We start from the raw sequence: 25,254 nt of genomic DNA, 5'->3' as shown, positions 1-25,254 counted from the left end.
TGTGCCAAGTCAGGGATCAGTAGCTAAAGCAGTTACAAAACGTGCCGGCATTGTAAAATGCCACAGGTAAAAACTGACCTCTGCGACCTAGAAAAGTAGGTCAAATAAAATAAGAAAACCAAACGAGTGTGTTTTTTGAGCTGAAATATCACGCGAGTGGTTGTCTTGTCTATGCAGCTGGCCTGATACAGATTTCAACAATTGATACATACATGTTCGCCTCATAAGTGAATTGTACATTCTTATGTAACGGCTGCCTAACAAACAATATACTGTGTCTACTCTATTAAGCCGGTTAAGTTCCGGTAGGCCTATCACACGTCATGTAGGCTTTTTCCACAGGTACTGTTCAACAGGCTTAATAGCGTCTCCACAGTATGTACCAGTAACTCTTGACAGATAACAAAATACTGTAACATGCCTACTGCTACAGATATTGGATCACTCTGCCAGGTACTCCTTATAGATATATACACGATAATGTGACAGAGCGATAAACCAAGTACTGTTCATATAATTGATGAATGTACTTATTACTTTATCATACTCACAGATGTCAGAGCGCCACCCCCCCCCCCCCCCCACCAAACACACACGCACTCCACGTATTTAAGGGGTGCAGTGCTCGTACTATCGTCATATGAATTTTGATCCCCTTGCTCCGTGAGCCAAAAAAGTAGTTCTGAGAAAGCACAACATTTATTGGAGCAGATCATCCTCCATTTCTGTATCATGGCCTGATTATGCAGCTGGCCTGATACAGATTTCAACAATTGATACGTACATGTTTGCCTCATAAGTGAATTGTTCATTCCTATATAACGGCTGCCTAACAAATAATATACTGTGTCTACTCTATTAAGCCGGTTAAGTTCCGGTAGGCCTATCACACGTCATGTAGGCTTTTTCCACAGGTACTGTTCAACAGGCTTAATAGCGTCTCCACAGTATGTACCAGTAACTCTTGACAGATAACAAAATACTGTAACATGCATACTGCTACAGATATTGGATCACTCTGCCAGGTACTCCTTATATACACTGTTATGTAATTGATGAATGTACTTATTACTTATCATACTCACATATGTCAGAGCCCCCCCCCCCCGCCAAACACACACGCACTCCACCAATTTAAGTGTCGGACAGTGCTCGTACTAGTAGTCTATAATGACCTCCTTTTCTTATGAATTTTGATCGCCTTGCTCAGGTACTTTTTGGTTAAAAAAATCACCTTTTCAACCCATATATTTTCTCTCATTTTCATGATTTTTCATACTGAACGGAAAACAAGAGACCGGTTGTTCAAAGCAAATTTTGTCACTAACGCTGACGTAAACTTAACTTGGTGTTAAGTCTAAAGGTTTAACTGAAGGAGATACATGTATGGCCAAACGAAGTTGACACCAGCATTAGTGGCAAAACTTGTTTTGAACAACCGGGCCAAGGCCAAATAAGTCAAGTTTTCACACATTTTGATGAAAAATCACCCCTTTTAACGAGTTACAAGAAATCTTTCTGAAAAAGGACCCCTTTTTGCCCTTTTCTTTGACACCCTAGATTTGACCACGGACTAACCCCCGTTCCCCTATGGAAAACTGGATCACACACGCAGCCCCCTAATCTATCTCGGGGGGGGGGGGGGGGGGGGGTGGTGTCAGAGTCACTTATCATATAACAAAGGCACTGTTCTTTGACCTAATGTACTGTAATCTTGGATACAAGGTACTTTCTAAATACACAAAGATAGGAATGGGAATTGATAGTAACCCCTCATACCGAGTTAAGTTGGCTTAGTTCTGTTCAGCATTTTACAAGACAAAAGTGCATTGATTGATCACTGACTGACCAATGTACGGGTCTTTGCTTATTATCACAAACTACATTTTACATAAGCATCCCATCATAGATTCTATTATTTCCAATGGTAGATCCACTGATGGCCCATGGGCCATCCATTATTAGTAGTTCTGTCATAGGACAGTTGGTCTCATAAAAATTAATGTAAGCAGCAAAGTACAAGAATGTATAAACCGTGTCTTTATACATTCTTTGTAAAAAGTATTCAGACCTTTTGAAATTAATAATGAATAATAATAGTTTACAGGTTCTAACCTAATTTCTTTGATGGCCTGTTAAAACAAATTACAGCATATTCCATACATGGATCTATAATCCTAGATACGACTATGTCATGAGTTCAATCCATGGATCTATCATGGGGATTTTCCATTAGCCATACATGTATGGAATGTTCATGATCAATCACCATCAGCCATGTCTGCTAGCTGTGGACAGGAACTTTTTTCTGTATAGCTGGAAGTGATTTGTCTGTAAACAACTAAGACAATCATTTAACAATAGATGCAATAGGTTAACAAGATTATTTCAATTTAGAGGCCAAGACACATCTTATGCAATGTACTTATGATGAGAGTTTCAAGAGACACTTCAGCATTTCATGATGTGCAACAGTAATTTAGCCCGAAATTAAATGGAACAAACAAGATGAAGATGAAGAAGATACTAGCATTCCAAGATGGCAAAACTTTGAACTTTGCAGTCCACATGAGTACAAAGAGGCTAAGACACATCTCATGTACCCATCAATCAGCATCTTAAACCCCCCTCAAGCTTTACCCCAAAAAAATAATTAAAATTTGATGCAAAGGCGGAAAAGCGCTCGTCTCAGTATTAACCACCACTTTCAACAAGCATCCCAGGTTTTTAGTTGAAGATTCACATCATTGTGAAACTGTAAACAAATTCAATGAACTATCATAATGATCTTCTGCTGCCTGGTGTAGTGGTGGTGAATCTCTAAAGCAACCTGGTGGAGACTTTGTTGGAGGTTTTGTTATGTGATGCCAGTCTTGGATATCCCATCGCTGATCTCAAAACATCCCATATCATTGAGTTGCTGAAGCCTATGCACTGCTTTCCATTGCCTCAAAAAGTTAAAGTTTGTCTTTTTTGTTTGTTGCTGCTTTGCTTACTGCTTGACCATGCTGCATGCTCTGTTGAAATCTTTACTAACATCATCCTAGGGACGTCATGCTTGACTCTGTGTTATAAATCAAATCAAGGTGTTTTGACTGAAAAATAGTCTTTGCACTTCTCTTTTGATATTCATTCATTCAATATTTACAGTTTGCGTTTTGTTGGCTCAAGTTTGTGGTCTGCTGGTCTGCTGATGAGTCCCAGAATGACTGCATGGGCCCAATAACACTTATTGGGACGAAACTCAAGGGATTGATGACAAGAGCTCAACTAAAAGCTGCAATCTTATGTACTTGTCAAGCTGAGCAAAACGTGATCAGATAGGATAATTTTGGACAAACTACTTGCAGCGTCTTAATTAGTGTAGCTCATAAAATCCCTCGAGTCCAGGCCTTGAAGCCTTGTCACTCAAAACTTTCCTGCAGCTGGAAGCTGTGAATGATGATTCAAGATCATATTGAAAGATGGAGGCATGGCAATGAGTTTATAGTTTTTAAAAATTGACAGGTTACCATGGCAACGCATTCTTAATTCTGTGATGATGGGATCTGCCAAGAATACGGTCAGGTCTGTCAAGCTACCGTCACCAGTCAAATAATCATGGAAAAGAAATTATGTAAGGCATACTTCTGACTATAAATGGCCCTACATCAACTAGAAACAGTACACAGACATGGCATATACTATTTACACACACTCTGACAGCCTACACAGTATACAATGTAAAATGTACATGATGGATTTCACTGTTCACTCTGGATTCAGGCCCATCTCATAGGCCAAGCACATGTTGACCTGAAAGACTTAAAGAGATCTTGTCGTGACCCAAGTCTTTATTTTTGCGTGGCTGATGGGTAGTTAGAATAACTAAATTGGAGATCCTCTTACGCAGTTCATTGAATGGAGCAGGTAATGTTATGCAATGTTAGCCAAATAAACAGCTCACATCAGCAACTACCTAGAGGACCTTGAAACTACTAATATCTAACCAAGGAAGCTTATTCCCGCCATAGGTTTTAACCGGGCCGTTCAAAACTCCCCATTTTTATAAGCATTTCTTGATAGGTTCCCTTTAAGAGGTTTGAATTGAATAATTCCACTTTAACCCATCCCAGCCATGATTCTAACACAACTTGACATTTTGATAGAAAGAAAGAAATATACACGAATGTACGACAATTCTGTCGCTGTACGAACAACCACAATGTTAGTTCATTGGCACTTACTTAGGGGTGGTCCATAATTTTTAACATTTTCACAAGTGCACAAAACGTACTCTTTTGGGCAACCCCCCTCCCCCCCTAAAGTGTACAATCCCGAATGAAAAATGTTGATGGCCGAATGACCCACGTTCCAAAATACACAAGCAAGGGGGTTCTAGTTGTGTTTCCTGGTTGCATTTTGAACTTGGTCAGTCATTGCCCGTCAACATTGTTTTCAAAATAATATAAACAAGATATTGTTCATATTCATTGCTGGGTCGGCTGTGAATAGTCGTATCACTCTTGTTAATTAACAAAAATAGCGCATCAAAGTCACCACGTGCGGCCATTGTCTTGTTGAATAGGAAGCAAGCAGAGCTAACCGTGTGAGCAGCGCGCGAAATTTAAATGCGTCCCGCGATTCGTACAATACAGATGATCAACATTTTATTAATTTCTTAAAGAAAGTGTACATTGGTGTTTTGACCCCCTCCCTCCCCCGTACGTATTGTACGCTTGTGAAAATGTTGAAAATTATGGACCACCCCTTATTAGCCAGGGTGGTTTGGTCATTTATGAAAGAGAGGAAGATGTCTCCTCACTATCTATTTGATCGTACCTGTCTTTCAACTCTCTGGCCACAGTCCTAGTCAAACAAGCACCGTTCTCTGTCAATCTAAACCCCCACAGAACAACACTCGTCACATGAACTTCATCCAGCCGTGGTACTTGCTTTTTGCTGATGTTGTTGTACCATGGCCGGCAAACTCCATTCCAAGACCCATGGAACCAATGAATCTTGATCGTGTCCTCATTGATATCAATCACCTTGGCGATCCATGGTCTACCCTCCTTTTCCACGGTGTATATTGCCGCCAGATCACCAATCTCAATTTTTGTTCGATCTACCGCTTGAATTGCCGGCATTTGTCCTTGATTACCAATGATCACCTTAAACAAATAAAACTGTGAATAAATTCATTATAAACTACAGTAGAAATTGATTATCAAGAATCATTAATAAATCCAGCAGTGGTGAGCATTACCCAGTTTACAGCATGTGACAAGGGTATAAGGACATCGAAATAGTAGTCTGTTTATCTTGCATGAATTACTCAGAGATGATGAGGAATTCCCCACCTTGCAGTGGAATAGGATAGCAAAATCTCACTATTGCAACCAACTCGAACAAAATGATTGAAGCTGATGAATTTAACTTCAGACCAGAGGGGCTCATTCGAATAAGCGCTATTAGCCCAAAGATTCAACCCTGCAGCTGGAATAAGATAAGCCTTGTTTTTAAGTTTTTGCTGTCTTTTGTTCTCTTACTCTCTGATCATCTTTTATTTTGTTCATTCAAAAAATTCACTTACCGCTGGGCATTGTTGTGTGAGGCCGGATCTGATCTCCAACAGATGCTGCGGTACGTCTGTCATATCTTCATCAATTTTCCAAAAGCCGATCGTTTGGCTGATTTTGGGCAGCGGCCATTCCTTGTCATTGACCTGCAAGTGCAATACCAAATTCCACTTAAGTGATTATCTTGTCTGGGAAAAAGCAGTTGTGTTGGAGAAAAGTTTGGTTGATGATGTTGTGAAATCTTTGTCATGGTACAGTGGTAGCAGGTTCATCTTTGTTATTTCAAACTTGTCATAGATCACCACCGTACATGTAATTTCTGGGGCAGCTCTGCATTTTTGACAAGTTTAGCCAAATGGGTAATTTACCAGGATTTTTTCTGACTTTGATGTTTGACTCAACAGTAAAAGCATTTGAAAAGTTTGAGCCAAGTTGCATCAGATTTGAGCCAACCAGGTTTGAGTTTAGTTTTGGCGACAATGGCGAGTGGCAGCGCTGTTAAGTTCTTGGAAAAATTAATTGTTTCGATGAGTAAAGTTGCCTTTAGATAGCACTCTCATTCATGAGTGCTGAGTAAAGGCCCCGACCAGGTTCGGAATCGGCAAGCCTTCTTTGTGAAGGAATGCACAAATGTTGTTATATTTCTTGACAAACATGACTGGTGTCTCCACTCACCCAATCATCCTACCTGTAACCCTCCTCTTTATTTCATTTTGTGTACCGGGTCCTGTACACAAAATCATGCAGTTCGAATAATTCCATGGCATAATATTCACAACAGCCTGCAGCTTGCCGTGACAACAGCCTTTTTATCATTCAATCTGAGAGTGGCTCCTCTATTCTTCTCACCCACAAATCAATGCACTGTACACGTATGATTCAATTTTTAAAGTGCTTCTTTTTCTTTGATAATAGAAGTTACTGGATACGACCAGTCTTTATAAAGGCTTGGGGTTGTTTAATGTTAAGCAAATTTTTCCTTTTCCTTTTAGTCTAGACACTTTCGAATTTTGATATTGGAAAGCATTGTTATCAAGTACATGCACAACTAACAGCCTGCTTATGATGCAGTTACCTCAGGTTTATTTAAAATCCATTTAAAATGATAGCACTGTGATCGAGCAAGTTAAAAGCTTTACCACAGTGACAATATTTTTAGCTTACGTTAGGATTTTCCAGTGCTAGGAAGTAGCGGTCCCACCACTGGTGATCTCGGGACACCAGTCTTGGCCCGAGAGCCTTGACGCCTTTGCGGACCTCGTCCAGCTCCATTCGCTCGGTGCTGGGTTCAACCACTGCTTGTTCGTCAGCTATATCTGGGAAGCCTGAAATTTCAAGACAGAGATCAGGCAAGTTAAATTCAAATGAAATCTGAGTTCAATCGTCTCTTCTAATACTGCCCACATTGCAAGAGATGATTTTTCCATCCTCAGAAAGCACTAGATCCTAAAAAAACAATGTTATATAATATGTCAAGTTAAAGTAAACAGTAATTTAACCTATCTATTCAGGTACACAGTGGCTCTTCCCTTTATGAGCCGACACCTCTCTGCTATACTGAGGACACCTTCTCTATTTAAGGACACTGCCTTTGGTCCCAAATTGGTCCTTTCCATTCAATTTGACCTCTGTATGTGAGGAGCCTCATGGCCTAGTGGTCAACACTGCTGGCCACCACGCAATAGGGCCCAGGTTCGATCCCAGGGAGAACCCAGGTTTCTATTTCTGGATGAACCAGCCTGGCTTTCAGGAACTAAAATTCCTGGCTCTTCACAGTCCTTCGAATGAGACTTTAAACTGAGGTTCCTTGGTATCTGGTGTCTATGCCGGGGCAAGCTAAGACCCCACCAAGTGAGGAACATGAGTAGCTTACGTGGACTCTATCTCTCGGCACGGAAGTATATCCCTGGCCACGCCAAAGTCTGACCACTAGGCCAATAAACCCAATTGGCGCATAACCGCAGTGGCAGCGCAAGATACGCTCATCCCGCCTTGGAGGAGGATTGCTCCTAGGAGAATGACCCCTCCAAGTGCCAAAGAGAGAACGCAGAAGAAGAAGAAGAAGACCTCTGTATTCAGTATCATTTCTCAAACAGGACAGCAGTTGACTGTGGTCAGCCCAAGGGTGTCCTTAGAGAGAGAAGTACTAATGGAATCGAACCCTGGACCTCCAAGGGCCCGGACTCGGCTGAAATATAAACATGGAAAGTACCGACAGGTCTCTTTCAACCTCCATTTTGTTGACGGTATGTCTTTATCAGGCCAATATACCAATGGGCAAAGTAATTTAAACACTTGAGTCGAATCGCGCTAAAAGGCATCTCACGTTTGAAGTGTCTTGGTCTCGGCTTCGCTAAAAAGTAGTAGTACGTGTCGTTTGCGTAGTCAGTTAATCACTAATGACAAATTTACATGTATATCTTTACCTCAAGGCATGTCATGCCTGGTCCCTCAGGGCTCCACGGGTCATCAGCCCACAGGCGATAGCGCATCCTTGCCTGCCCATCTACTTTCCTGAATTTGAACTGGTGTGGCTTAGATTGGTCACTGAAGTTGACAGGCAAGAATGGAATTATGTGGTCACGCCAGTTGAACACACTTTGTACATTATGTACTTCAATCTTAGGCGAGAATGTGTCTTTGTCCGTTAGTCTATCAATGAATTCTGAAACCATAATGTTAAGAGGAAACCTAAGACTAAGTGACTTCATTATGCCAATGTAAGCAAATACCATAATATGTCAGTTTGCATCCTCAATCGTGTCAGAACAAATTGCCCAAATAATGTCGCCCGCTCTTGACTCAATATTCTAAAAGGCCTTGGTCACAGGATATCGATGTTTCTAATGGAAAATGCCTTACGCCTCATTTTGATTTTAGTGGTCCTTGGTATCGCAACCAAGGAAGTAGAAAAAATGTGTCCGCCATCTTGTTTCCCCAGTCTAAATGTTTGAGGAGCGTTGCCACAATTAGTTAGCAAGAGAAATAAACAACTGCGGACTGTTTCCCAATTACTTTTGGGCACTACAATCTCTATGCCTCTGGTTTTGGTCTGCATTTTTGGTCGACCCGAGCGATCTTGATAGGACAACCAATTCCTCAATTCAAAAATCAGTGAAACATCAAGTCAAACTTACCATCCAGAGAATTGATATTGCCGCAGGAAGAAATGGCTGTATTGATACATCTGCAAGAAGACATTGCAACTAATAACAATTTTACCAGGATTGGTGTAGATATGATCCACATGTTTTGAATATTTCACCCGTTTAACTAAGACCATAATGTTTTACCATGATGTATTTGCATGGTAATGTACACATCGCTGAATGTGACGTCCTCCGACATTTGACATAGGACATGTAGGAACACATTTTCAACAATGAGTGAATGGTCTTTTGCCCGGAAACGATGTCTTTACCTGAACATCTGATCAACATCCTCATGCGTATGACCAACTGGTAAGAAGTTCAGAGATACCTGAAAACAAGTATTTATAAGAGAACAGTTTTACTTTTCCACATTAAAAATGCAATGCACACCTTTTGCTTTTATATTAAATAATTTTTCGCTCGAAATTAACTGCCGTTTGTAGGTCGGAAATAGTATGTTGTAATAAGAACTGATACTATTACTAGGCATGTCCCTATGTCCATTGAGTTCCTTGTCCTCTGGTCATCACATAGGGCAAAAAAAGATAGTATTGAATGAACTGATGTGTCTTTTCGGTATCCACATGAGGAAGCTTACCTCTTCAAAAACATCTATATGCACAAGGAAGAACAAGAATGAAAGAATGTAGCGATTCTTGTTCTCCCTCCAACAATTGTCCATTTGTAGATGGAGTTTGGGTTTAAAGATGCGGTGGTGCATTAGCAGCACATCAAGCAGGATGGAAATGGTCAAATTGGAGTCGTGAGGATACTCATTGACATCAACGTAAACTATTGCGATGACGGAATCTGTGTCCTCAGAAAGACCTGGAGTGTAGATTGAATCAATTTATCTAATATTTCAATTAAAAAATGACCTTTTGGGTGAAGAATGGGTGTTTTTATTGAAACGAAGCAACTTCTTACTTTTCACTTTTAGATCTTACTCCATTTCTAATACTGTCATCACAAAGTGGAGAACTCTACCATAAATGTCCATTCCATGAGAATCTGAATAGGATAAGAGCACTTCTGAAGGAAAGTTTTCCAGTAACTCCGAAGACTCTTCTTCATTTATAGGATTTCTAGTGATTGTAATTCTTCTGATGTTTTCTGGATCAGAATGATCCCAATCAACCCCATGCTGTTCAAACCAGGCATCATCCCCCTCATCACCATCAACATTGGGATGTAAAATATTTTGTATAGCGGTTGATTAAAATTCTCAATGCGCTGGATAATTATACCTCCGAACCAAAGCTGTAAAGGGGTCGATTGTGTTCAGTTCTGATACGGTGGTTATTGTTGGCATTAATCCAACGTCGTAGTTCATTATCAATGATAGGAATGAAAGTGTAATGTAGACAAAACATGAGTTTCATTTGTGACATTAAGAATTTCATGTTCATCCATGTGGTAAAACAGTTTGTAAAATATGTTAATTACTTTGATAAAAACATCCCTCCAAAGTCTTTCCACTCGTTGGTTATGGACAGAGGCACCAATCAACACACTGCCTCTGTTTGCACCCATCTTTCGATTTTGGAATTATGTAGCATGGACATATTCTCCACCACCATCGATACGAATGTGACTGGGCTGTCCATACCTCTGATTCCATTGATGAATACACGCAGACACGTTCGGGCTGTGTTTTCAGGCAAAACCCTTATGAACGGAACCAGACACCGTGAAAAACCATCAATTGCACTATTGATCACCAATCGTCACCTGTGAAAAGTAAAAAATGACAACAATTTATGTTGAATTGAAGGGACATAAACAGCATTGCCGAAACATAAGAAGAGTGCTGCTCCCTTCTATCCTACCATGTAATGGAAATTTATCATTTATGCCGGGGATAAATACCTCAAATTGAATCATGGGATACAATACACATACAAAAGGGCCTGACTCAATTGCAACAAGATAAATTTGCAGGGGACTTTTTATATTCTAAATTTAATTCTTAAGCTACCTACTGGCTAGCTTCTGTAAGTGTAACCCAGAAATATTTTGCCAGATTTTTGCCTGCAGTTTACTGCAACACTTGACAGTTTATGCGTATATACATTGCGCACGATGCACAATGCATAATGTATGAATTAAGTTCCATTTTGTGATTGTTAATTTCAAGACGAGGTTGGTCCACAGAGACCTCAAAGTTATAACGCCTGCCAAAACTATCTGGGTTGCAGTCTATGGGGGGGGGGGGGGGGTCTGGCTTGATTAAAAGGCCTGGACCTGGAAGAAAGATGAAAGAGTTAATGCATTGGCCACCCGTTGCAGGCAACTGATTATGATAAGTCCTTCAATGAGACATTCATAAAACCGAGGTTCATTGAATTGTTATGAACAGCTGGCTCTCCCCAAAGCTACCGCACGGACTGTCTGTCCTGCATATCCTGATAGTGAATTTCGGTCCGATCTGATTCTTGACTTGGCCACCAGGGGGCCAGAAGTGGAAACCTAAAAAGTGTGATATCTCTCTAATATTATGAGCGACTCGTTTTCAATAAAAAAATTATGGTAGGTTCTCCTAGCAAGGATGCATATTCCAAGCAGTGATACATCACGACTTTGGTTTGACCTATATACTATACATGTAGCATGTTTCCAGGATGCATTCCTTACCACCAAATATCTATACGGTGAGTACAACGGCCCTCGGCCGTTTCATGGTTTATTCGTCGCACCGATTCTTCACCAGTTCCTCTCTGCTTAATTCACTCAACCTTTTGCGACGTGTTTGAACTTGAAAATGGTTCATGTGGCGGTCGACTCTCTGGCGACTTCACATTCCGAGCAACTTTCTCCTGGCAATTGAAGCCAGAGTAAAGCCAATACCCAGAAGATGCTCCAATTGTTCTTTTGTATCAGAATATTCCGGGTGTCCCTTTCTTTCTCGACTTTCAAGTTGACATATTGCAAGAAGTCTGTCTGGAAGTCTGTGAGGTAATTGGGGGATGTCCTGCGTCAGTCTGAGGAGCTGGTGCAGTTTATAGTGGCACGGATGACTGCGTGACCCTGCGGAGAATTGCTATCGTTATTGTAACTATAACTTGCCACTTTTTTGAAGAGATGGTTGCGGTTCTTCTGTTATTGGAATCCTCCTGGTTTGGCTTGGACATGATTAGAACTGATCTGGATTGGTCCGCTCTCCTTGTGAATATCTCACCCATATCATATCCTTTATCGGTCGGAATGCGAACATTATTACTTTGGACCAAATGTGTCAAAAGTTTGGATGATTTGTTCACGGATATCGTTAAATTTCGACGGAGTTCAGATCGGCATTTTTGGACTATTTATATGGGGTTCAAGCAGGGCCTTCAGCTGTGGGAAGCGTTGAGCGCGTCACGTGCACCGAGACAAATGTCGTTGCGCTTGATCATGAGAGCCAAGCGCAGAGTCCATAGGAGTTTTCCGTCAGTTCATGTAAAATTCACTATGATCCCTGTGAGATGTCCTTAACAGACGCTTTGAACAGCTCCGCCTGGCCATTGCTAGAATGGAAGTAAGGGCTGCTCGTAGTGTTAAAAGTTCGAAGCACTACGAAGTCCTTGAATTATTCAGACCGGTGTGATGTACCGAATCTGACAAAGTGAGATTCAGCTTCTACACAATCGTCTAGTCTATAAAGATATTTTCGAAGTACTCTGCCCACTTGTTGCAGAAATCAGCAGAGCTATGGTAAATTGTATAATCGAAGCTCAGTGCCGATGGTGGAGGACGCCGATGCCTTTTCACCAGTTTCCAGAATTTAAAAGCAGAGCTCAGACTGTTGTAAAATTCATTCTCAACATTTCTTCATTAAATTTCTAAGAGCTGCACGAAATATGCGCCTGTGCCGCTTATACTCTACACATTTGGTTGAGTTCGGTTCACTCGATTTACCAGCTTTTAGCCACTCGTGCCTACGAGGCGCATGTTTTCGTGGAGAGATTTAAGATTGTCATTCCAGTGAGGACGGTGTCGTTTACGGGAGTTCCTTTGTGGAATGGTCAGTTCGGCGGCTTTGCTCATAGCGGCGGGTTGTATTGTCGGAAAGAAAGTCCACTTCATTTGGGGTGGTGTCCGAACACGAGTTACTAACGGGGATAGGAAACCGATTCGTGCTTTTCAGCGATAAAAAGGACTCAAGACACCGAGCTCTTTGACAGGATGTCACGCTGGGGGTTCTTTCACGACTAATTTGCGCATTTATTAGATCCCATGTTCGCTATTTTACCGGTGGAGCCGTAAAATTCGCAAAATTTTAAAATATAATCCACGTACTCCACGAAGATGCTTGCAGGATAGTAAGAGCTTGGCAAGTATGCAATAAAGAAAAACACAGGCCTCTGCGAAGCAAGGATAAGGCTCACTCCTACAACACGATCGCTGTTCAGATCAAGCACGCGGATGATAGCTGCGAGGCATATTTTCCACATGAAAAAAGTTCCGATCCATCCGTTGTCACTTATAAGAATTAAGTTCATTCGTGGCGACACCAAATGAAACGTAATCATCGCTAATAGACTGCAGAAGGTAAAGCGAGTCTGGATATAACCAGTGTTGCCAAATACCGATGAGGTCGATTTAACTTGCGCACAAGAGATTATCAACGTAGGGAACGCCAACCATCACACCGCGTGCGTTCCAGCAGGAAATGCGGAATCCTTTTGTGACGGCCGCCAAGTGCGTCCTGAAGAAATTTGAATTTGGCGCCTTAGTTTTCGCGCGCTTGGGTGGCGGCGCTGCTGTCTCAGCTTCCGCCCAACTCCATTGAATTTTAATTGTCAAAGTTTAGGACGCAGTTGTCCTCTTTTGTCCGCCTTTGCGGTGAAAGTTTCGAGGCCTTGTCAGACGGGATAAAGGTAACTATAAAGATAAAGATGTATAGAACCCCTGGAAACTATGTTAGGACCCTGTTATCCCCAAGTTATGTAACTTAGGTCACTTTTATGTGGCGGTGTCCCACTACTTTTGCTCACCCATGTGTTTGTGGTTGTCTTTAGACGCCTCTAGGTGGCGACACTGTACGGATGCCCGTGTATTTTTGTGCTAAGACAAATCTGTCCGGCCAACAGATATTGTTCGTGAAGTTGAGTCTGGGTGCCTCAGGTCCCATGGCGACCCTTTTGTAAAAGATGACTCCGGGATCTTGATATGCACGGTGTTTTGAGTATGATGTTTTGACAACACTAACAGCCACATCCACTATTTAGGGACAAACTGTTAACTGGTAGTAGATTGTACGAATCTGTGCATACATTTGTATTTTATTTTTTATGTTCTGATCCTGGAACATTACAGAGTTTTGTAAGGTTTTGATTGTTGATTATTCGTGTCTTTCAGTCTTTTACGTCAGCCTCATCGATGTGTACTATACTCCTCACGATACGAGGTCCTTATCCAGAATAAAGACGCCTCTATTCTCAATGAAAGTTTGAGTACATTTTTAAAGCCGCAACAGTAAAAGACTTTCCCGACGTAATGCACCGAAGAGGACTCGATCTTTTGGCGGATGCTGCTGACAGGCAGACTACGATGTTTCTCCAACAGGAGAGTAGGAGATTGGCTGATGAACTGCAGCATATGCAGACGCAGTTGCAAGCACTGTCAGATAGTCGGCAGAGAGCATCGAGGGACTGGATTTCCTCTCGTTGGGCGTCGACGCCCATTCCGCCACAGCCAAATTTCTCCTCCGTTGAAGCCACATGTAGCAAGGCGAGATGCACTATGCCCACTGCAGAGGCTACAGCTCATGCCGTGGATATAAATACTGGCATTGATCCTCCGCAATGCAGGACGCCTCCTGTTTTGCCTGCTAGGGACCCCAGTCCAACTAATCATGAGAAGTCCGCTGACAGTGGCTTTGATCTTTCGAAGGCAATATCGACTCTCGCCGATGTGTTGGTGCGGCGGGGGGAAGGACTTCCTAAAAAGGAACCGGAAGTTTTCAAAGGCGACATCTTTTCGTATCCATCCTGGAAAAATTCATTTAATGTGTTGGTTGAGGGCAGATACCCATCAGCTATGGACAGATTGTACTATCTCGGTCGTTACACTGCAGGAGATGCAAAGCGTTGCATTAAAGGCCTGCTTGATTTGAACACCTGTGAAGCATATGCTAAGGCAAAGCAGATTCTCGAAGAGCGTTTCGGAGATCGGTTGAAGTTGTCTGAGAACTTTCGTAATCGCTTAGACAAGTGGCCGTCAGTCAAGCCTGGTGACGGTAAAGGCATGCAGGAGCTATCGGATTTCTTGTGCGAGTGTGAGACGGCTATGACCAGTTTGTCAAATCTGAGTATTTTGAATGACGCGATTGAGCAACGCCGTGTGATAGACAAGTTACCTCGTTTTATGCAAGAAAGGTGGCTCACAGTTGTGGATAAATGGAGATTTGGAGCTGATAGTGACGGGTCCGGCCAGGTTGTGAACGACTCATATCCACCATTTTCCAGACTTGTACAGTTTGTAAAGAAACACGCGCGAATCATGTCAAATCCAATCCTGGATAGGTCGTCCAGCGCACCTACCAAATCCGTTGTTAGTGTGAAACCTGCGCAGAGATCCAGCTTCGCTACCGGAACAGAAACTATAACTGAAAAGGCCACAGGGCCAACAAAGTGTGTGCTCTGTCCAAAGGACAACACTCATGCAATTGACTCATGTGTGAAATTCAAGAATATGTCTCTTAGTGATAGAAAGGAAGCCGTAAAGAAGCATGGGTTGTGCCTGGGGTGCCTTAAATGGGGTCATCGGGTTAGGGACTGCAAAAGCAAGCATAAATGCAAAACCTGCTCTCGTGCCCACCCCACGCTTCTTCACGACGACTCTTTCAAACCTGTTGAATCTACTGTGCATTGTACAGAGTCAAGTGATGTGGGCTCAGAATGTCTGCACACTATGATTGTGCCAGTGTATGTGTATCATGTAGACGACCCCTCGCGGGAGGTGTTGGTTTACACATTGTTGGATGATCAATCTGACACTTGTTTCGTATCTGAGTCAGTGCTGGAGGGCATTGATAAGAGAGGTGATAGCACCTATCTCAAAATCAACACAGTGTTGGCAGAAGGTGTTGTGCCAGCTGAGCGGGTGACAGGCCTCATGGTCCGGGGTTTTGGTGAATCTGCAAAAATAAGCCTCCCTGTAGTCTTTTCGCGTAAAGGCATCGGTGCCTGCCGCTCACAGATACCGCGTCAAACCAGCGCGAAACAGTGGCGCCACCTCAAAGGGGTGGCACCTAAGATTATGCCATACCGTGAGGATATCGAGATTGGCATGTTGATCGGTCAAAATTGCGCGCGCGCCATCAGGCCAAGGCAGATTGTCGCTGGGGGAGAAGATGATCCGTATGGTGTTAAAACGGCGCTAGGTTGGGGCGTGGTTGGCAGGATGGATAAATTAGGGTCAAGGCTTGCTAATTCACAAGATCGTTTCGTGTACAGAACTCGTACAAAAGAAATTAACCCCTCTGATATTTTGCAGGTACTCGGCCAAGACTTTGCCGATACTAATGATGTTGATTCTCATTCTCTATCTGTTGAAGACAGGTTGTTCATTGAAAAGGTTTCCAGTGGCATCAAACTCCGTGATGATGGACACTTTGAAATTCCCCTCCCGTTTCGTGAGGATCAGGTGAGACTTCCCAACAACCGAGTGATGGCTATGAAGCGTACGCAGAGTCTCAAGGCGAGGATTAGAAAGGTAAGTATGGTGAAGAATATGTGAAATTCATGAGTAAGCTCATAGATGCCGGCCAGGCTGAGAGAGTGCCAGAAAACGAATTAGATCTGGACAATGGTTCTGTATGGTACATTCCCCATCACATGGTCTCACATCCTCACAAGGAGGGTAAGTATAGGGTCGTGTTTGATTGCGCCGCGTCCTATCAAGGAGAGGCATTAAATGGCCATTTGCTCCGGGGACCGGATTTAATAAACAATCTTGTCGGTGTCCTGGCCCGCTTCAGGAAGGAAGAAGTGGCATTCACGTGTGATGTCCAGGGTATGTTTCAACAGGTGGTCGTGCCCCCCCGCCACAGAAATTATTTGCGATTTCTGTGGTGGGAGGACGGCGATGTCAGCAAGGAGCCAGTTGATTACAGGTGTACTGTGCATCTATTTGGCGCGACCTCGTCTGCAAATTGCGCAAACTATGCCCTAAAGGCAACAGCTGAGAGATTCAAGGACGACTACGAGCCCCAGGTGGCGACTTTCTTTAACAGGAATTTCTATGTAGATGATGGGGCCACCTCCGTTTTGACAACAAGTCAGGCTATTAGCCTAGCTTTGGGCTCTGTGAGTATGGCTGGGAAGGGAGGGTTCACCCTTCACAAGATACTTTGCAACAATAAAGAGGTGTTGAAACATATTCCCAATCAATACTTGTCAGAGAACCTCCAATGTCTTGAGCTTGGTAATACTCAACTACCTGTTGAAAAGACTCTAGGAGTTGTGTGGTGTGTTGAATCTGACATGCTACGATTTAGGGTGGAGATCAAAGACAAGCCATTGACCAGACGTGGCTTGTTATCCACCGTCAGTTCCATCTATGATCCCCTTGGTCTAATATCGCCTTTCATACTTACAGGAAAACGAATTCTGAAGGAGTTGTGTTTGAGTGGTTCTTCCTGGGACGACCCTCTTCCTGACAATGTAAGGAACGAGTGGGAAAGATGGAGGACCGAGCTGCTAGAATTGCCCAAGGTTTCCATTCCTAGGTGTTATCGGGCTGGCACGCTTGAAGGGCCGGTGACTAATGTCGAGCTACATCATTTCAGTGATGCTTGCTTCTCTGGGTATGGTCAGTGCAGTTATGTTCGGCTTGAAGACGCTACCGGTAACTGCACTACTTCTCTGGTGATGGCCAAGTCGAGGGTTACTCCTGCCAAAGCTGTGACAATTCCCAGGCTGGAGTTAACTGCGGCACTCCTGTCAGCTAGGGTTGGTAAGTTCCTTGGCAAAGAACTAGATTATGACCAGATAGAACATTTCTACTATACTGATAGCATGGTTGTGCTTGGCTATGTGAATAATGAAAGCAGAAATTTTCACATTTTTGTTGCAAATAGGGTGCAGGAAATTAGAGACTTGACTAACATAGCCAATTGGAGACATGTTGACACTGCGCAGAATCCTGCTGACATAGCATCACGTGGCATGAATGTTTCTGAGCTTTCAGCTAGCCGCCTTTGGTGGCAGGGCCCAGAATTTCTCGTTTCAGGACCAGTGCCGACCCTTCCTGAATGTCCAGTGGTGAAAGATGACCCTGAGCTGAAGAAGTTCGTGTTCAAGACAGATGTTGTTCCTGTACCAGAGGTGCCTGACATGGAAAGCAGGTTCGCCAACTTCTCCTCTCTGTTGAAACTGAAGAGGGCCATGGCTGTGAGCATGAAGTATGCCAGGAAATTGAAGAACAAGGATCCTGACACTTGTCCTCCAGTCACTACTGATGACCTGAAGCAGGCAGAGGATCAGATAATAAGGTTAGTCCAAGGTAAGGCGTATCCTGAAGAGCTAGCATCCCTGAGCAAAGGGACTAGATCTGCTGTCAAAGCTGGCAGCAAAATTGCGCCATTGGATCCCTTCCTGGATGATAAGGGGATTATTAGAGTTGGTGGTCGCCTGAGTCGATCATCCATGTCATATGAAGTCAAGCATCCAGTCTTGATTCCGCGTACTTGTCACTTGGCTAGCTTGATAGTTAAACGTTTCCACCAGAAGGTTGGTCATTCCGGTAGAGGAATGACGTTAAACAGTATCAGACAGGCTGGGTTTTGGATTGTAAATGCCCGGTCGATAGTTGCTAAGTTCATCATGGGCTGTGTGTGTTGTAGAAAGCTTCGGGGAAACCCCTGTGTTCAAAAAATGTCTGACCTGCCTACCGACCGCTTGGAGCCAGCCGCCCCCTTCAGCTATGCTGCCGTTGATCTATTTGGCCCTTTCACTGTCAAGTCCGGTCGTAGCGAACCCAAGCGTTGGGGTGTTATGTTCACGTGTCTGGCCAGTCGTGCGATTCATATCGAGACCGCAAATCAATTGACCACAGATTCATTTCTCAATGCGTACCGCCGATGTGTGAGTAGACGTGGCAAAATCCGATTTTTGCGATGCGATCGTGGTTCGAACTTCGTAGGTGGACAGAATCAATTGTTAGCAGCGTTGCAGGAAATGGATCGCGATAAGATCAAGCATGAGTTGCTGAAAGACGATTGTGACTGGGTTGATTTCGAAATGAACTTTCCTGTGAGCAGTCACATGGGCGGTGTATGGGAACGAATGATTGGCGCAGCGCGTAAGGTGTTGTCTGCTCTGCTCATGGGCACAGGAGCTCAGCTTGATGACGAGTTGTTACGTACATTACTCTGCGAGGTTGAGTACATAGTTAACTCGCGCCCGTTAACAGTTGTAGATTCCACTTCTGCGGACCTAGAGCCCCTGTCACCAATTCAGCTGCTTACCCTGAAATCTCAGGTGGTGAAGCCACCGCCGGGCAAGTTCGTTAAACAGGACATACACTCTAAGAAAAGGTGGCGTTGTGTACAGGCTCTTGCTAACCAATTTTGGGAGCGTTGGCGTGGCGAATTTTTGGTAATGCTGCAGCCTAGGAAGAAATGGCTCAGCCAGCAGAGAAATCTTGAGCCTGGTGATGTTGTAATGCTCGTAGAAGAGGGCCAGCCTAGATGCGCATGGCCTCTGGCTCGTGTTACAAAGGTGTGTCCTAGTCAGGACAAGTTGGTCAGAAAGGTTGAAATTTTTGTTGGGAAAACCAAATCCCTGTTGGATAGACCAGTACATAAGTTGATCCTCCTGGTAAAGAACCGGGACAATCCTGTTGAGGAGAGTGAAACTCTGGAGTAGTTGAGCCTTTTCGTGGGCCGGGTTCTGGTTTTTGGGCTCCAGGACCTGGGTCATGGATTGTGCTCCATGTATGAGTTAGTCTTGACTGGGATGAGAGAAATCTGACAGTTATTTTGTTTCCTATGACTGTGTGATTTCTCTTCCCCCTTGGTACAGGTTGCTAGTTTGAAGCAACTGGTGCTTATATGTAAAGATTGCTCGTGGGAGCAAATAGACATTTTTCTAAAAAACATGATGTTTGCACTTCTCTGTATTTTGAATGTTTACCTGCGTGTAATTAAGATAGTGTATTTGTGTACTGTACATGTTTGTGATGCTTAAGAGGGGTTTTTGAAGCATTATGAGCAAGAAAGTTGGAAAAGTTTCGGTTTCATAGTGGAAATTTGAATTTCCTAGTTGCTTAGATAGCAGAGTGAAAAGTTGAATGTGTCTGTAAGTTTAGTTTGACTGACTTTCTGTTTTAAGGTCATTTCAGCAAAGTTTAAAGCTGAACCGTGGAATTTGAGGTTCACTTGATATGTTTAAAGCTGACCTGTGTTTTTAATGGTCACTGTTTTGGTTCTGATTTCAAAAGTTTTTTGGTTTTTTTTGTTTGTTTGTTTTTTTTGTTTTGTATAGTGTTTGTAAACTGTTTTGGGCAACAGTTTAGGAGAGGCATGTGACGGCCGCCAAGTGCGTCCTGAAGAAATTTGAATTTGGCGCCTTAGTTTTCGCGCGCTTGGGTGGCGGCGCTGCTGTCTCAGCTTCCGCCCAACTCCATTGAATTTTAATTGTCAAAGTTTAGGACGCAGTTGTCCTCTTTTGTCCGCCTTTGCGGTGAAAGTTTCGAGGCCTTGTCAGACGGGATAAAGGTAACTATAAAGATAAAGATGTATAGAACCCCTGGAAACTATGTTAGGACCCTGTTATCCCCAAGTTATGTAACTTAGGTCACTTTTATGTGGCGGTGTCCCACTACTTTTGCTCACCCATGTGTTTGTGGTTGTCTTTAGACGCCTCTAGGTGGCGACACTGTACGGATGCCCGTGTATTTTTGTGCTAAGACAAATCTGTCCGGCCAACAGATATTGTTCGTGAAGTTGAGTCTGGGTGCCTCAGGTCCCATGGCGACCCTTTTGTAAAAGATGACTCCGGGATCTTGATATGCACGGTGTTTTGAGTATGATGTTTTGACAACACTAACAGCCACATCCACTATTTAGGGACAAACTGTTAACTGGTAGTAGATTGTACGAATCTGTGCATACATTTGTATTTTATTTTTTATGTTCTGATCCTGGAACATTACAGAGTTTTGTAAGGTTTTGATTGTTGATTATTCGTGTCTTTCAGTCTTTTACGTCAGCCTCATCGATGTGTACTATACTCCTCACGATACGAGGTCCTTATCCAGAATAAAGACGCCTCTATTCTCAATGAAAGTTTGAGTACATTTTTAAAGCCGCAACACCTTTTCCTATACAAAAGGTCGTTGACATCATTATTTAACGAAGAAACTAATCAATCCATTCGCGACATAGCACGCCCTCAGGCCAGGAGTATACTCGAGAAGTGTATCTTTATCCTCGAAGTCCACGATACTTTTTTGCCGATTGAGCTCCCTTGAATTTGCTTTTGATCAGTCGAACAGTACGTGCCATGATCGCATGGTCCGTAAGGAATTTAACGATTGATTCGGAAGTTGTGCGGGGCAAGATATCTAAATCCAACGAAAAGAGGTGCTCTCCTCCGACTTGGTTAGTGTACCACACCAACGAATCCACAAGCTCCAGAAAAAAAGTGGGACATTCTGAGAATGCTAATGCGTTTCGGACCGTGAGCTCGTATTACTAGTACTCCTGATGATAATTGTCTCGAAGTTCCTTGGTGGTTCGCCAGGAGGAATCGACTCATGCTGCGGTGATGAAGTTTTAGAGGCTGTGGCAGCAGCAGCATACGTCTCAGATGACAGTTTCATTGTGGTGATGTCGCGTTCGACTGCACCGACCCTTGAGCGAAGCGCAGTTGTTTCTTTGTGAGCAGCAGAAAGTTCAGAGTTGTCTCTGCCCGACTGTCGCAGCAGCTTACGTCTCAGACGTACCCAAGGCACAGACTGCATAATTTAACCATTGTTTAGATATCATTGTTCATTGACATCCAGGATAGAATGTCACGAGCACGGCGGTTTGTGGCGTCGCAGCCAATATGGCCACCGTGTGCTTGCTTCATGCAGTCCTGTTGAAGTTTGATGGCAACCATTTTTTTCTGTCCTCTGAAAACAATGCCATTATCGACAAGTAGTTCATCGCGAAACGAAACGTACGGTAAGGTGGACGGTTAAACATCTTTCGAACGTTCAGGATGAGGTGACCTTTATAATGACCTATATAATAACTTTTAGTTACACAGATGTCCTGTAGATGGCTCTACTAGTACCTTGCGGGTGGTTACAGGTTTATAAGGTTTCTAATGCCTCCTTGAGTAATATCCCCCCCCCCCAGCCTGGCTCCGGGGGGGGGGGGGGGGGTGGGACTTGGGTTTTGGTTAGGGGTAGCACTACATATATTATATATAAAGAATTGGTGAATATCATGCAGACAATGTCCATGGCCGGCAGCTGCTCCCCGCTATTTACAGTGGAGCGATGGACTATCAATCCGAAGGCTCCCAGTTCGAGTCCCGCTCACGTACTCAACTTCTGTAGAATGCGATCATCAGTAGTTGTTGTCGCTAATTGGACTAAAAAACTGTGAGGTCATCAGAGTCACTTGATCGCTGATCTAGGTTTACATCTGCTGGTTTGAGAAGCAGCGCGTTAAAGAGTGTCGGCCATTTGCTGTGCCTTTCCTTTTTTGGATACCATATCAAACTGATATATCTTTTATCCAAGGAGTAAGCGTTGCTGCCTTGCCTGTGCTGCGGCGAGTGTGTTTCTTGTAATAGCTACCACAACGGCATGTGGTCTGTTTCTATTATTACGTCTTTCTTTCCATAAATATAATTGTGAAACATGGAAGAGGTAAAGACGACCGCCATCAGCTCCTTTTCGATTTCTGCGCCCGACATTGCTCTAGATACAACAGCGACTGACTTCCCGTGTTGAAAGCAAGCTTCAATGCCACTTTTCCGCATCACAGTCACGATATTAAACTACCGTAATGTACAAAATCGAGGTAGTAGAGCTACTGCGTATATCTAAAACTTGACTCTACCGTCACCTGATGAGTGGTCTGATCTACTGTCATTCTGGCACAGTTTTACCTTTTATCTAAGTTTCGGGAGCGAATAATAATTACACCGCTTGGTTGTTCTATTCATAGTATTCTTTTCAACTTACCTTTAGGTTAGACTATCCCTTCATTATTTTTTTGCCTACTTCTCAGTTCTTTCTGACTTCTATGAAGAATGCGAATGGTTTTTTTTATAGTACTTAACTCTAAATCAGGGTGCTCATCTAGTTAGTAGATGTAATAAACTATTGCTGACACTAGTTTATCCCCAATTATTTTATACAGAACTTGCAATATTCGTTTATATCGAGTTAGTAATATTTGCAGTCTTAGTAAATAGTCGTACCGGAATTGCACCTTTGATAATATGCATTTTTATCACCACGGCTAGATAGCATTGGCCTGACTCTTCAAACTTCATACACTCAGATGCTCAGAGAAAATATCAATGTCTAAATGGGTGCAAAATTGTCACTGAATTGTTTGATTTGGTTGCAGCTACTTCTCCTTAAAGATCGACTGGTTCTTTTATGATTGATAGTGTTAGCGTATGGTAATGGAATGTTGCCAAAGTATTGCAAATCAGGACATTGATATCGATATGCATTGATTTTTTTTTCTATTATGGTGTTTACACTCGTTATATCTCTGCATCTTTACTTTACTTTCAGGAGCTGAAGGTAAGCAATCCCGATTAATAACATTCTTGATGATGAAAGATCCCATCGTTATCTTTTGATAACAGTTGATCGATCATCATCGTGACGGAAGGCCGGTACCATAACCGCCCATGACCATTGTCAAGGTAATGAGGGCTAGAACAACTAAATGAGTATGGACCTGCTCACCTGAAAAGGCATTACTTAATCGCAGATAGAAATTTTTCACGGATGGTATGACAGTCATGTTTTTTAAGTGATGGAGATGACGTACAGCTGATCATTAAAACATTATTTTATTGACATAACGCTGGAATGCCGTCATTAAAGGGACGAGACCTATTATCTCATCTATATGCCTGTGCTTCCCCTGCTTCGTTAGCAAACTATTATTTTTGAAAATGAAATGAGGAAAAGTAGCATTATCTGTTACTTTTAGTAACAAAACTCCTGACGGAACTTTTCCCGCCCCACGAGTGCTAGCCGTCGTCCGCCTGATAGTTCGACTGTCATTGCCAATGTCGTCGTCGTGGGTAAACGAGTGCCGAAATGATGACGTCTTTATTATCAGCCTATTACAAAAATCCAGATAGCGAGATCCGCACTGAGGTGATTTCTGCACCGAGGGCTCAAACAGGTCCTGTCGAGATTAAAATCGAAAATTAAAAGCGTGATGTTTAAATCATAATTTTTTTTCTGCCATTCTATGTGAAATTTGATGACTTTTGCTGCATGTGTGTTAGGAGGTGACTGGGCAGCTTGCAGCTTGGTAATACTACCCTAATAACTCCGTTGATCCTTTGGCAAAGCAATGATGAATACTGAAGAAATATGGATGTGCTGGCTACACTAGCAATGGTCGCAGGGTAACACAAATACATGAAGTACTACCATAACTTAGTCAACGAGATAGTTTCCTGTAGAAATCTTCTGGCACGTGATACATCTGGTGTGGCCAAAAAAAACGTCCCCGACTCTCCGGGTTAGTAACTAACTGATACGTATTCAAAATCGGCCACATGCTTAGATATGGATGATATCAATAATTGATTCTTGACAATATATGTGTACTAGCATTGTACCCGTGGCGCAGGCAGGTTCAAATGGGCTATACCTTGAATAGATTGAATTTCAATAAACATCTAATGCAATATCAAAGGAGCCTCACGAAGAGACAAAGTAAACCAACCATTTGTCCACAGATCGGACCTAGCTGTGGCGTGCTGTATGCGTGCATATAAAAGTATATCAGTTGGTCCGATAGAGATGATGAGGCAATGCCTCGTTCCTTAGTTAGCAATATGCGCCTTTTTATACGGAGAAGAAGGAGTACCGAGATAGGCCTTCACATGTCGGCCTCCAAATGGCTCGAACCAATTGCACTATCACTACTATAACTTTAAAATGCGTGCTCCTCCTACATGTAGCCAGGTCTCGGGCAAGGCACTTACTCGACAGGCAAGCTAGAAGTTCAGCACCGTGAGCAGCTCCTTGATAAGGCCATTTCAGGTTCAGCGCGCCTCTTCAGATCAAGTATTGAAAGCTGTGGTGAGCACATAAACATACCATGGTAACCTTCATTATCACGGGTTTATAGCTCTGGCTAACACAGCACCCATAAACAATAGACCACCAATTTGACCCCAGCTCCTTACTGCAGGAAAACCCAAGTCCAGCAACCGGAAGTACCAAAAATACATTTTTGTTTACATTTGAACTGCACACATACGTTTGTTTACAATTTCTTTCCCCGCGAAATCTCGAAGATCAGGTGACCTACAATCGTGGATTGAAAATAACATTAACCTTAGTTCAGCAGG

The 25,254-nt window shown here is 43.0% G+C and overlaps 2 protein-coding genes and 2 long non-coding RNA genes across 4 annotated transcripts in view; 1 reads left to right on the top strand and 3 right to left on the bottom strand.

Moving 5' to 3' along the window:
- The window catches only part of LOC135498832 (uncharacterized), a 399,598-nt gene that overhangs the window by 132,788 nt on the left and 241,556 nt on the right, over nt 1–25,254 (bottom strand). The window lies entirely within an intron of this gene.
- On the bottom strand, nt 3,742–8,070 carry LOC135498912 (uncharacterized). The gene is made up of 4 exons (XM_064789429.1): nt 7,988–8,070; nt 6,726–6,886; nt 5,576–5,707; nt 3,742–5,153 (listed from the first exon to the last, which is right to left on the bottom strand). The coding sequence occupies exons 2-4, from the start codon at nt 6,831–6,833 to the stop codon at nt 4,776–4,778; spliced, it is 618 nt and encodes a 205-aa protein (XP_064645499.1). The 5' UTR covers nt 6,834–6,886; nt 7,988–8,070; the 3' UTR covers nt 3,742–4,775.
- LOC135499147 (uncharacterized) lies at nt 8,711–9,518 on the bottom strand. The gene is made up of 3 exons (XR_010449265.1): nt 9,312–9,518; nt 8,983–9,041; nt 8,711–8,748 (listed from the first exon to the last, which is right to left on the bottom strand). It is a non-coding gene; the product is annotated as an uncharacterized LOC135499147 (long non-coding RNA).
- Nucleotides 13,387–16,435, top strand: LOC135499170 (uncharacterized). Its single transcript, XM_064789837.1, has 2 exons — nt 13,387–13,572; nt 14,054–16,435. The coding sequence occupies exon 2, from the start codon at nt 14,192–14,194 to the stop codon at nt 16,433–16,435; it is 2,244 nt and encodes a 747-aa protein (XP_064645907.1). The 5' UTR covers nt 13,387–13,572; nt 14,054–14,191.

The sequence above is a fragment of the Lineus longissimus genome, chromosome 14 (assembly GCF_910592395.1).
Source record: "Lineus longissimus chromosome 14, tnLinLong1.2, whole genome shotgun sequence".
Lineage (NCBI taxonomy): Eukaryota > Metazoa > Nemertea > Pilidiophora > Heteronemertea > Lineidae > Lineus > Lineus longissimus.
This window is presented reverse-complemented; position numbering and strand designations above follow the sequence as displayed.

Coding starts and splice junctions, on each gene's coding strand:
- LOC135498912 (XM_064789429.1), bottom strand. CDS start 6,833: ATGGAGCTGGACGAGGTCCGCAAAGGCGTCAAGGCTCTCGGGCCAAGA. Junction 5,708..6,725: donor TAGCACTGGAAAATCCTAAC/GTAAGCTAAAAA, acceptor TTGCACTTGCAG/GTCAATGACAAGGAATGGCC. Junction 5,154..5,575: donor TCACACAACAATGCCCAGCG/GTAAGTGAATTT, acceptor TATTTGTTTAAG/GTGATCATTGGTAATCAAGG.
- LOC135499170 (XM_064789837.1), top strand. CDS start 14,192: ATGCACCGAAGAGGACTCGATCTTTTGGCGGATGCTGCTGACAGGCAG.